This window comes from Bos taurus, chromosome 15, assembly GCF_002263795.3.
Source record: "Bos taurus isolate L1 Dominette 01449 registration number 42190680 breed Hereford chromosome 15, ARS-UCD2.0, whole genome shotgun sequence".
NCBI lineage: Eukaryota > Metazoa > Chordata > Mammalia > Artiodactyla > Bovidae > Bos > Bos taurus.
In genome coordinates, this window is record NC_037342.1 from 50,596,505 (window position 1) to 50,610,094 (window position 13,590).

A 13,590-nucleotide genomic window follows, 5' to 3' on the forward strand; every position below is an offset into this window, starting at 1 on the left:
TAGGCCCTTAAATCTATTTCTCACTTTCACTGTATAGTCATAAGGGACTTTATTTAGGTCATACCTGAATGGTCTAGTGGTTTTCTCCACTTTCTTCAATTTCAGTCGGAATTTGGCAATAAGGAGTTCATGATCTGAGTCACAGTCAGCCCCCGGTCTTAGTAAACAGTAAAAGTGGCACACTTTTGAGTGGCTGCTTAGGAACTGAGGAAACTTGATTCAATTATTAAAAGACTCAGTGGGGGAAGGAAAACATGGAAAGGAAAGAAAACAAGATTGCTCCACTTAAACCTGGATTTTTCAACTCTCAATTGCCTCCATACCAAAGAAAAGGCACTGAAGCAAACACACTCCAAAAACAAAGTCTTACCTAGCTATATGGACCTGTGTCTTCTGAATACAGCCTTGCACATGTGCTTTGCACAACATATACAGACACACACAATCACACACTCAGCCAAACACACAGTATTCCCATTCATAGCATGGGACAGTTTTACATATACCATTTCATGAAACCCCCCCACCCGGATATTTCTCTGTCCCTGACCCTTCAGCCACCACCCAAATTAAATCCCTTCTAGATCTGCTTGGGTCCAAGATGGATGGTGAAAACTTGGGGAAGAAGATAGCACAGAAGAGAAAGTAGGGAATACATGGAGAAAAGGAGGAGGAGGCAGAAGGAGACAGTGTGATTCATTCATTATCACAGTAACAGCCACAGGTATGGAAAATCAGGCATCCTGGTCCAGGGTTCCTTCCCCCAGATCACACAGGAAGACCTCACCCTTTCTCTTCTTGCCATTTTGTCTCTGGGTTTGGACAGCTGATGCAAGAGATTACAAGGAATATTGCCATTTAAGGTCAGGGATACATATGGGCTACCTCCATAGGATCCAATCAGTTTCATACTCTCTGTCTCAACTAGCAACCAGAACATAGTCACATCCTATTATCTTAGAAATGAGGGCATGACAGGTAGCTTTGTCTCTCTCCCCACTTTTCTACTCTCTCTTCTGTCCATTTCTGATTCTTATTCTCAGTCTTCTCTCCTTTTCATCCTTATCTCCTCTCCATCTAGTGTCTCTCCTTCTTGAATTTTTAAATTTAATCTCCTCTCTTTCTCAGAGTCTCAGTTACTGGCTGGCTAGTGGCTAAGAGAGAAATGAGAAGGCACATGTACGAGAGAGAAGATCAGGGGATTCAGAGAGTGTGAGTAGTGGACAGAGATAGGGAGGAGATGTGTAGGAGGTCAGTACTATCATTAGACCAACCTTGGTCTCTCTATTTGCTTATGGTGAATGTCTATTACTCTAGTGATTAAAATCCACTTCTCATCCCCTCTTTTTTCCCCATGTAATTTTTATCTTTATGAGAGACTATACTTTTTCTGCAATTGTCTCTCAGTAACTATATCAGATCACCCATTATGGCCAAATCACCTGACATCTACCATTGACAAATTCTGCATGATTTCACCTGTTTTCTAGCAGCATCCATACAGGACACCTAAGGCAAGCACAGGATCCCAGTACTGACATTACTCAGGCATTGTTGTGGCTATAACAGTGTACAAGAGACCCAGCCCCTCAACATGTGCTTCACTGTGCCTGATCTGAACAGAGATTTTTTTTTTAATTTTTAAAAAAAAAAATTTCGGTGGTGCCACACAGAACATGGGATCTTAGTTCCCTGATCAGAGATCAAACCTGTACCTCCTACACTGGAAGAGTGGAGTCTTAACCACTGGGCTTCCAGGGAAATCCCCTCAACCCAGATTTTGAGCCTTATCTGTGAGTAATCATAGGCTCGATGGATGGAAAAGTCGACCCAAGATTTCCTTGCTTTCCCTTTTCTTCCCTTCAGTCCTGATCTTCCCATCTTGAAAAGTAACCACATCTGATTCATTTGACCATGACATTACCCTTATATTGTCACCCAGGCAGATGATTCAGTAAGTAGATGGATATAGACAGAGTATAGGCAGAAGATGATTCACAGGCAGGAAAAGAAAGAAAACTGTAAGGGTTTGTAGCTGCTCATCTTCACCATGAAGAGGGTTCTGCACCCATTCCACTCACCCTTCACCCTCTAAGATAGACATTATCAAATCGGACAATAAGAGGAAAGGGCTCCTTTGAATGATCATGATAACTTCACCTCTTGCCTTGCATCATTTCCCAGCACTCTATAATCTCATACTGAATATTTTTCATGATATCTAACTCAAATATTTCCTGCTGCCATTTCTGTTTCAGCCACAGCATAAGGATGCATCCCAAATGCTTCATCTCTCAGCACTTCCTAGAGTTCAGATCAAGACAATAATTTCTCTACCTACCCAACTTTGACGTAGCCATGAAATTCACAAACCACAGCCAGCAGAATCCAACCTCCTTCCTGCTCATGGGAATTCCTGGCCTGGAGGCTTCTCACTTTTGGATTGCATTTCCATTCTGCTCCATGTACACCCTGGCAGTACTCGGCAACATGGCAGTGCTGCTGGTGGTGTACTCGGAGCCTGAGCTGCACCAGCCCATGTACCTGTTCCTATGCATGCTGTCCATCATCGATCTGGTGCTCTGCACCTCCACTGTGCCCAAGCTCCTTGCACTCTTTTGGGCAAACACTGCTGAGATCACCTTTGGGGGCTGTGCCACCCAGATGTTCTTCATCCATGGCTTCTCAGCTGTAGAATCTGGCATCCTGCTAGCAATGGCCTTTGACCGCTACTTGGCCATCTGCTGGCCCCTGCATTATGGGTCATTGCTGCCCCCAGAGGCTGTGGGCAAGTTGGGGGCTGCTGCTGTGTTTCGTGGCTTGGGACTCATGACCCCACTCACCTGCTTACTGGCAAGACTGAGCTACTGTGGCCGAGTGGTGGCCCACTCCTACTGTGAGCACATGGCTGTGGTGAAGCTGGCATGTGGGGGCACACAGCCAAACAACATCTATGGCATCACGGCTGCCACATTGGTGGTGGGTACTGACTCCATCTGCATTGTTATATCCTATGCACTCATCCTCCGGGCAGTGCTAGGCCTCTCCTCCAAGGAGGCAAGGGCTAAGACCTTTGGCACTTGTGGCTCCCACCTGGGCGTCATCCTTCTGTTCTATATCCCGGGACTCTTCTCGTTCTACACTCAGCGCTTTGGTCAGCATGTGCCCCGGCACATCCACATTCTCTTGGCTGACCTCTACCTTGTCATGCCGCCTATGCTCAATCCCCTCATCTACGGCATGAAGACCAAGCAGATCCGGGATGGGGCCCTCCGACTGCTGAAGCAGGGCATTGTCCAGTCATAAAGTCTTCAACCCCGCCTGGAGACCCCATCCTATTCTTCCCTTAGCCTTTGGGCAATGTTTAAGAGATCAGTGGCTCCCAGCATGATGGAGAGACAGAAACCCACATTCAAAGGTATCCTTCCTTTGATAAGGAAGCACAGTAGAGATGGGATAGAAGAAGAACCATCAGGTGTTTCCCACTTGTGATGTGGGTGTGGTTACAATGCCCTGGGAGCCTCTGTGCAATGAGAAACATGGTTACCAAGCAGAAGACGGCCTCCCGGGGAATCCTACTCTGCTCTTCTGACATGGTTCCTGCCTTCCAGGAGACCTTGATAAAGTGAGAAAGATATGACTAGAGGTCTGACAAGGAGAAATAACCTTCATCCATAGTCAGGTGTTCCTACTCTGATGGGAATACGTGGATACCTCCCTCAGTGAGCACTAAATCTGATGGGAGAAACACACAGAATTCAAAGGGGCAGAAAGACAGAGGCAGGCCAGTCAGCAGTGGGTCAAAGGGACAACAACAAATAAGAATCAAGGGCAGAGGCGGTCCTAAGATGGCTGAGGAATAGGTCGGGGAAATCACTTTCTCGCCCACAAATTTAACAAAAGAACATTGAACGCTGAGTAAATTCCACAAAACAACTTCTGAATGCCGGCAGAGGACATCAGGCACCCAGAAAAGCAGCCCATTGTCTTTGAAAGGAGGTAGGAAAAAATATAAAAGACAAAAAGAGAGACAAAAGAGGTAGGGACGGAGGTCTGTCCCGGAAAGGGAGTCTTAAAAAAGAGGTTTCCAAACACCAGGAAACACTCTCACTGCCGAGTCTGTGGTGAGCCTTGGAACCATAGAGGGCAACATAACAGGGAGGAAAAATAAATAAATAATTAAAACCCATAGATTACGTGCCCAGTGGTAACTACTCCCGCAGAGAAGCAACCCAGACATCTGCATCCGCTACTAGCAAACGGGGGCTGGGCAGAGAGTCGTGGGCTGCATTGCTTGGAGTAAGGACCGGGCCTGAATGCCCCAAGGACAATCTGAAGGAACTAACTTGGGCTAGCAAACCAGACTATGGGATAGCTACCACATGAAAAGCCCTAACCTAAGACACCACCAGGCCCGCTCACAGAACAAAGGACTGAGCAGAGGTAGCCAGCTGCAGACTATCCCTCTCCAGTGACAGGCAGCCAGAGCCGGAAGTGGGCAATTGCGGCCCCAGAGAGGCATTATCTACCAAACTGCAAGCAGGCTTTGTTGCTAACTAAGACTTCTTGGGATTCTGGAAGGTCAACATCCGCCTGAGAAGGTGTGCCGGTTGTACACCCAGAAAACCGAGTGGCAGGGATGGGGGAGGCGATAAGTTGCAGTGACCACACTAGCCAAACACCTGGTCACCTGAGCTGCTCGGACCTGGGAAGGGCACCAAAACACAGGCCCAACTGAGTCTGCGCCTCTGAGGACTACCCGAGTGCCTGAACCTGAGCGGCTTAGACCTGAGAAGTGCATACAATCCAGGGCTGGCCTCAGACAGTTCCCAGCAGAGCAACCTAGAGCCTAAGCAGTGTTGACAGGGAAAGCACACACGCCGTGAGTGGGGGCAAACCCTGTGTGCCCAAGACACTGCGAGCACACGCCAGTGTTATTTGTTTGCAACATCCCTCCCTCCCCACAGCAGGACTGAACAAGTGAGCCTAAAAAAGTGTCCACCACTGCCCCCTTCTGTCAGGGCAGAAATTACACACTGAAGAGACCAGCAAACTGAAGAAGCCAAAACAGAGGGAACCTCCTTGGAAATGACAGGTGCAATAGATTAAAACCCTGTAGTTAGTACCGACTACATAGGAAGGGGCCTATAGATCTTGAGAAATATAAGCCAGATCAAGGAACTATCCAAAAATGAACTGACCCCACAACAACACCAGAGAAAGTCCTAGATATGTTTTTACTATTTTTACTATCATTTTTTTCATTTTTTAAAATTTTTAAGTCCTCTATTACTCCTTTAATTTTCATTTTTATAATCTACTATTACTTTGCAAAAAAAGAGAGAGACCCTATTTTTTAAAGCAAACTTCATATATATATATATAGTAATTTCTGTGACTTTGTTTTTTTTTTTTTTTTTTCTTTACTATTGCAATTTTGAAAATCCAACCTCTACTCTAGATTTTTAATCTTTGCTTTTTGGTATTTGTTATCAATTTTGTACTTTTAAGAAGACAATCTTCAGTACCCATTTTTACTTGGGAGTGAGATTACTGGCTTGACTGCTCTCTCCCCCTTTGGACTCTCCTTTTTCTCCACCAGGTCGCCTCTATCTCCTCCCTCCCCCTTCTCTTCTCTACCCAACTTTGTGAATCTCTTTGTGTGTTCCGGACAGTGGAGAACCCTTAGAAAAGTGATTACTGGCTGGATCTGTCTCTCTCCTTTTTATTCCCCCCTTTATCCTCCTGGCCACCTCTGTCTCCTTCCTCCCTCTTCTCTTCTCTGGATAACCCTGTGAACATCTCTGAGCAGTCCAGACTGTGGAGCACATATAAGGAAGTGATTACTGGCTGTTGGGGTTCTTTAATAGATCTGGACCTGGAGGTCCAGAGGCGACGATAAGAAAGTGAAAGAGAGAAAGAGGCTGATACTCCCTGGTTTATGCAGAAAACCAATAAAGTCCTTGACACAGGACTTGCGTCTCTCACGAAGGCACCGGGCGCCCTCTCGAGGAGGGTGAAGGCACAGGGCACCTTCTCAGGAGAGTCTTATAAGCCCAGGCAGGAGAGTGAGCAAGATGGGTCTCTGCGCTCCAAAGAATCAGCCGAAGAGAGAGAGAGAGAAAGAAAGAAAGACACGGGGACCCAAGCTCTGATGGAGCAAAGGTGTTTTAATGATTTTTTCTGTGAGTATATATAGGCTGTAGTACAAGAAGTTTCTTTCGTCAATGATAAAGATCAGAAAACCAAATGTACAGTAACCGTTACCAAGGGAACAGGGATGATGATGGTCACAAGGTCAGGAGACAATCCATATCTCAAGAAAGGGGATTGAGGCTAAGCAGTTTTGTTGTAAAGAGAATGTTTACTAAAGGAGATTCAAGCCTGTCTCACACAATGACCCCAGTTCCTGGGAGCAGTGTGCTGTTCCGCTTAAAAAGAAACAAAGGACTCTTAAGAAACAGCACGTAGGAATCCTCCTGTTAAACATTCCCTGACAATTCTCCCTTATTTACTTACAATATTTGTAAAAAGAGTTCTGTTCATTAGAGTTTGTTTAGTTTTAACAATCTTTGCATGAAGGCAATGGTAGATGACAAATATAATTATCAAGACAATCATTAAAATTATAGTTCCAGACCCGAAGTTGTGAGTAATGCTTTGAAATCATCTGTGTGGTTCTAGCCCAGATAATTGATTAGCTAGTTGTTCAGCTTAAGTTTTCATATTAGTGGAAGAGGGCAGATTATTAGAAAAGGTTTCAAATATTTCTTTTTGTAATAATTGTACATTCAGAGAGACATTATCATGTATGTTTTGTAAATGAAATTTGATTTGTTCCTAGTTGTAGGCATTATTATTGAAATGAACAGGAGTAACACAAAATTGAGTAGAATTCCAATCACATTTTAACATTACCTGTTTTTGTACATCTGTTAATTGCTCTCCAACCCATTTGATGGCTGTTTTTAGTTCCTGTATTTCTTCTTGAATATCCTCATCCATCTGAGACTGAGTGGCCCACATAGTATGGGGATCTTTAGTCCAATTTTGAATAAAATTATGTGTTTGAATTGAGGTTTGTAAAGCAACACCAGTAACAGCAGCAGTGGTGCAAATAGCTATTAATCTCAAAATGACAAAAATTAGCTAGCCAATGAATTGTTTAGATCATCGGAGCAATTTAGTAAGTAACTGGGAAGCAAGTCCAGCCATGGGACCTTCTTCCTAGGGCTGCTGGAGATTTATTGGTAACCATAGATTATGTTGAAATCAAAGAATCAAAAGGTAGTCATTTTACAAGGAAATAGAGGAGTTAAGACAAGTATATAATTTACAATTTACACAAGTTATAGAACATAAAGCCTTATTGAATTGTAAGTTTCCTATAGCTACAACAAAAGGAAGTGGAACACAGGCTTGTATAAAATATGATTGATTATAGTGAAATAAACAATTGCTATGGCTATAATTAGTCCTTGTGAAATGTCCAGTCCAAGTCCCAAGTTCCTCGATGCTTGCAGCAAGTTTCCAGATGTCCCATTGTTCAGGTCCCATCTGTTTATCAAGAACAATTCGAGGATGAGGTGGGGCCACTCCACCATCAAGCCATCCAAGAAGTCCTGTCATGGTAATGCTCCATTGTAGTATTAGTAACCTTCTATGTTATTTGAGTAATATAATCATATCTAGTGTTGTAATATCATCTGAGCAGTTAGATAACTATATACCATGGGGTCCCCAATCAACAATTGTACGATTAGCCATAAACATTAATTTTCCTGATTTGGCCTGACATTTGTCCCAATGAACAGGAATATATTTAAAGTTCTTATTAGTAAATCCTTTGCATAGTGTTCTTTTTTCTTTCCCTAATTCTTTCCCTAAAGGTTTAGTAGTATAAACATGGCTCATGGACAAAAAAAGGGTGGTAAATAATCCAAGCAGTGTCCGAAAGTCCTCTTTTAGAGGCAGGGTGAAAGCCCCAGTTTGTCGGCTAACATTTATGTATAATTCTGTTGGGCCCATATACAAAGAAAGGACTTCCTAACCTAGAGAGATATTAATTAGTTTTTCTCCTTCTTCAGGATGATAGAGCCCCTCCAAGTTCCAAGGAGGGGGCATATGTGTTGAGTCATTAGTGGATATGATTGGTCTTATATCTGTCCATTTTATAACCTACAATAAAAGGGGGGGGTAAGTATATAAACCAATTAAGTGTGATCAATCAAGTCAGCCTGAGCAGGGGAAGCAAAAGCAGGCAAAGCAAGCATAGCAAAGAAAGATACTTTCAGGATTCCGAGGCATTCCCTGTTGAGAAGTCAGATTTTCAGCTTGATTAGTAAGGGTATTTATCTGTCCCCAAGTAGGGAGGTCATAAGGTCGGTGATGTCAAGTGCAGCGTTTTTTGGAAATTTTTAAAGTCACCATGTCTTGTATTGGAATTCCTTCTTCCTGAGGTTTTTGTTGTATTGTCTCTAGTCTGAATGTTGGGGGCCCCTTTAGGTTGAATCTTCTAAAGAGGAAGTCATATGAGTTTGTTGGATCCATCTGGAGAAATAGAAGCATATCTCTTTCCCTGTAAGATTAGTTTCTTAGATTTCCATAGATTAGTTAACCCATCTTGATATCAAATGGGCAAAGGAAGGGAAGTGTTCTTTAATGTTTCAAAGTGTTTTTCTGTTTTTGTCAAAATATCTTCTTGCAGTAACTTTAAAAATTTTTAAACAAATATATTAACAATAGTTATAGAAAGGAAAGTGATAATGATGAAAACATTCCTAGGAAGTATTTCAGTCCAAAAATAATCATCTAGAGATCTGTTTGGGGATTGGTAGATAATGTCCACCAAGAGGACATTGAGAAGCTTTTATTTTAAATTGACCTTGACTCTTGACGACTTAAACCTTTCTTCTTGAATGTTGTTTCCATGAATTTGTTCATTTCTGTGTCAAAGGTATGAGTCATCATCTTGTTCAGCCAATGCTATTGTGCTTCTTTTTAATATATGTAAATCAAATAGACCCAATTTTGGTTTTAACTCCTTAGTCTTTGGGTATTTTGGAATTGACAACATTGATGTTGTTAGAGGTAGGTTTTTCTGGTTGATACAGTTTATGCCTCATGTTTAACAGATGGGACAGTTAGTGGCTTAAAACAAGCTTTTGTAGATATATGCACCCATTTAAAAAATATTTTTTCATTTAGGCCCAGGTATTGATGGCATAGTCTGTCTAATGTAGAGTTTATCAGTTCCAACCAAGTGATGTGTCAGTAAGTAAGTTTGTCTTAAATTCCATGAGGTACTATAGTCTTGTTGTCATCATTAACTAACCATGAAAATTTGGCTGTGGTTTTGAAATAATGGGTTGATTTCTTTCTCATTCAGCATATATGTTTTTTCTAATATAAAAAGAAATGGGATCTGACTGTGTTTTAAGTGGTTTGTGTTATTTGGGGCAAAGGATTAGGAGCAAACATTCAAATATTTTTTCTTAAGTGAAATTATTGAAAAGCTGATGCAGAACAACTTGATAAATGAAATGTTGCTCATACGCAAATATATTTGACCTTGTCTTTGGAAAAGAAATGAAGCCTGGCAGTTGTCGAATCTCTCTGTTCAATGTGTCAAGGAAGATGATTATATTTTCAAGACAGACCTTAAAAGAAGGTGAATATTTTGCACTTTTGATATTCTTAGGAACAAACAATCTTTTTGGCAAGTGGTGTCTTTTTTATGTTGTTTTTGTTTTGCATTGTGAAACAGGCATTGAAGTTGATGTTATTTTGTTTTAAGAATCTTACAAATTGGAAATAGCAATAAAACTATATTAATAATAGTTATAGGTTTAAAGACTATATTGTATTAGAATCTAGTAAAGTCTGTTCTGGATAAGAAAGATAAAAGTGTTCCTGTGTATACCCTCTTATTTAATTTTGTTTGTTTGTTTGTTTGTTTGCAGTTACAGTGTGTAATGTGTTTGCTTAATTATCTCTTGTGTTTATGGATTATAAGGCATGTCTGTAATTGTTTAATAGAGAATGAATGGAAAAATTGTTTAAATTTGCTTAGAAATATAGATAGGGCCATTGTTTGTTTTTATAGAATTAGGTATTCTCATTATTGTAAAGTGAGCTAATAGGTCGGTTATAACATATTGTGTAGTTTCACCTTGGAAAGGTGTGGTCCATATAAAAGAAGAATTTGTATGAAAGAAGGAAGAGGAAGAAAGTTCAGGGCAATGAGTTATATCCATTTGTCATAAAATTTTCTTTCATTTGTTATCAACTCCTTTTTATATTTTTATATTCATCATTTATTTGCCATTTCTTATAACTTTTTATCAAAAGCATATATCTTATTTTTCTTTAGCAACTATGAAGTGTCTTGTATGTTAGTATTTTATAGATTGGTGAATATATTTATTATATCATATTATATATTATAATATATATTTATTTTTATATAAACATATGTTTATATTTATATATATATATTTCTTAATAGTTTAAAATCTTTTTAGTTTATCTGTAAGAAAAAATTTTTGTAAGAGGAAGTTAACGTTCAGTGATTAATGTTTTAAAATCTTACTTCATTTGGAAATGACCTAGCTATTTAATAAACTTTCATTATTTAGTTTAGTATAACTCCAGAAACTTAAGTTACCCAAATGCTAAGAGATTATTTTAGATTATAATAATAGATTATTCTATTAAAAATATAATTATTTTTAATAGAGTTATTTAAAAGTTTTCATCTTATATATATATATATATATATATATATATATATATAAAGTTACCCTTTTGTTGACAAATTTAGTTTACCTTAAACCTAGGCATAATAAAACTATTATATAATGCTGATGACTTAAGATGTGTCTTAATTAGATTAGCAAATAAGTGAATTTAAATAGGGCTCATTAACTCATATTATTCAAAAACAAAGACATATATTGAGACCTAAATAATTTTAGATAGATAGACATAGTTTTCCTCTTGAAATTTAAAATATCTTTTTGTTTTATTTTTAATTTTTTTTTTTTTTTTAGTTCCACCAATTCGTTTATGGCTGGAGTCCTAGATAGAGTGGGCTGTGTATCCCAAGGACATGATAAGAGTTAACTTTAGGTTTTTTCTTAGGCCTGTTTTTGTTTCCTAGGCAGAATTGGAGCTCCAAAGAAGTATTTTAAGAACTTAACTTTTTCCTAATTACACGTGTAAAAAGAACTGGTTTTGCAATTTCAAAAAAGATTTTATTTTAATTGGTTTTCTCTGGACTCTAAAGAATATCATGGTCATTCATTGTCAAAAATATCATTTCTGCTTTTTTGTAGTTACAGTATATTATTAATGATACATGCATGAGGGAATTGCTGTCACATAGGAAGTAAAGCCTTGGCTATAAAATTTTGAAATTTTTTGGATTGTTACAAATAGCTGTGAAAAGAAGAGAAGCGAAAAGCAAAGGAGAAAAGGAAAGATATAAGCATCTGAATGCAGATATCCAAAGAATAGCAAGAAGAGATAAGAAAGCCTTCCTCAGCGATCAATACAAAGAAATAGAGGAAAACAACAGAATGGGAAAGACTAGAGGTCTCTTCAAGAAAATTAGAGATACCAACAGGGAACATTTCATGCAAAGATGGGCTCGATAAATGACAGAAATGGTATGGACCTAACAAGCAGAAGATATTAAGAAGAGGTGGCAGGAATACACAGAAGAACTGTACAAAAAAGATCTTCATGACCAAGATAATCACTATGGTGTGATCTCTCACCTAGAGCCAGACATCCTGGAATGTGAAGTCAACTGGGCCTTAGAAAGCATCACTACGAACAAAGCTAGTGGAGGTGATGGAATTCCAGTTGAGCTATTTCAAATCTTGAAAGATGATGCTGTGAAAGTGCTGCACTCAATATGCAGGCAAATTTGGAAAACTCAGCAATGGCCACAGGACTGGAAAAGGCCCATTTTCATTCCAATCCCAGAATGCTCAAACTACCACACAATTGCACTCATCTCACGCACTAGTAAAGTAATGCTCAAAAATCTCCAAAACCTGCTTCAGCAATACGTGAACCATGAAATTCCAGATGTTCAAGCTGGTTTTAGAAAAGGCAGAGGAACCAGAAATCAAATTGCCAGCATCCTCTGGGTCATCGAAAAAGCAAGAGAGTTCCAGAAAAACACCTATTTCTGCTTTATAGACTATGCCAAAGCCTTTGACTGTATGGATCACAATAAACTGTGGGAAATTCTGAAAGAAATGGGAATACCAGACCACCTGACCCTCCTCTTAAGAAACCTATATGCGGGTCAGGAAGCAACAGTTAGAACTGAACATGGAACAACTGACTGGTTCCAAATAGGAAAAGGAGTTCGGCAAGGCTGTATATTGTCACCCTGCTTATTTACCTTCTATGCAGAGTACATCATGAGAAACTCTGGGCTGGAAGAAGCACAAGCTGGAATCAAGATTGCCAGGAGAAATATTAATAACCTCAGATATGCAGATGACACCACCCTTATGGCAGAAAGTGAAGAGGCACTCAAAAGCCTCTTGATGAAAGTGAAAGAGGAGAGTGAAAAAAGGTGGCTTAAAGCTCAACATTCAGAAAATTAAGATCATGGCATCTGGTCCCATCACTTCATGGGAAATAATAGAAACAGTGTCAGACTTTATTTATTGGGGCTCCAAAATCACTGCAGATGGTGATTGCAGTGATGAAATTAAAAGGCACTTACTCTTGGAAGGAAAGTTATGACCAACCTAGATAGCATATTGAAAACCAGAGACATTACTTTGTCAACAAAGGTCCGTCTAGTCAAGGCTATGGTTTTTCCAGTGGTCATGTATGGATGTGAGAGTTGGACTGTGAAGAAAGCTGAGCACTGAAGAATTGATGCTTTTGAACTGTGGTGTTGGAGAAGACTCTTGAGAGTCCCTTGGACTGCAAGGAAATCAAACCATTCCATTCTGAAGGAGATCAGCCCTGGGATTTCTTTGGAGGGAATGATGCTAAAGCTGAAACTCCAGTACTTTGGCCACCTCATGCAAAGAGTTGACTCATTGGAAAAGACTCTGATGCTGGGAGGGATTGGGGGCAGGAGAAGGGGACAACAGAGGATGAGATGGATGGCATCACTAACTCGATGGATATGAGTTTCAGTGAACTCCGGGAGTTGGTGATGGACAGGGAGGCCTGGCATGATACAATTCATGCGGTCGCAAAGAGTCTGACATGACTAAGTGACTGAACTGAACTGAACTGAATATTTATTTTTTATATTTTATTTTATTTATTCCTAAAATATTTGATAGACTTCTACAAGTCTATTTTCTTTCTTCTATTTTCTACAGGAAATATCTGGATCTGACATTTCTTTTTTTTGTTTTGTTATTATACATTCAATTTTTCATAAATATAGGTATATCTAGATTTTCTATTTTCACAAGCTGTCCAATTTTCCCTAAATTACCAAAATAATATAATATTCAAAATAATGTACTAATATATTACAAAATTGTTTATAACTTCCTCTTATTCTCTCAGTTCTGTAGGACCTGTCACTTCTTTTATTTCTGA

At 39.6% G+C, this 13,590-nt stretch overlaps 1 protein-coding gene across 1 annotated transcript; it reads left to right on the forward strand.

Moving 5' to 3' along the window:
- Nucleotides 1–2,358: 2,358 nt before the first annotated feature.
- Nucleotides 2,359–3,306, forward strand: OR52P2 (olfactory receptor family 52 subfamily P member 2). Its single transcript, NM_001390033.1, has one exon. It carries the CDS (start codon nucleotides 2,359–2,361, stop codon nucleotides 3,304–3,306), a length of 948 nt encoding a protein of 315 aa, NP_001376962.1.
- Nucleotides 3,307–13,590: the final 10,284 nt, after the last annotated feature.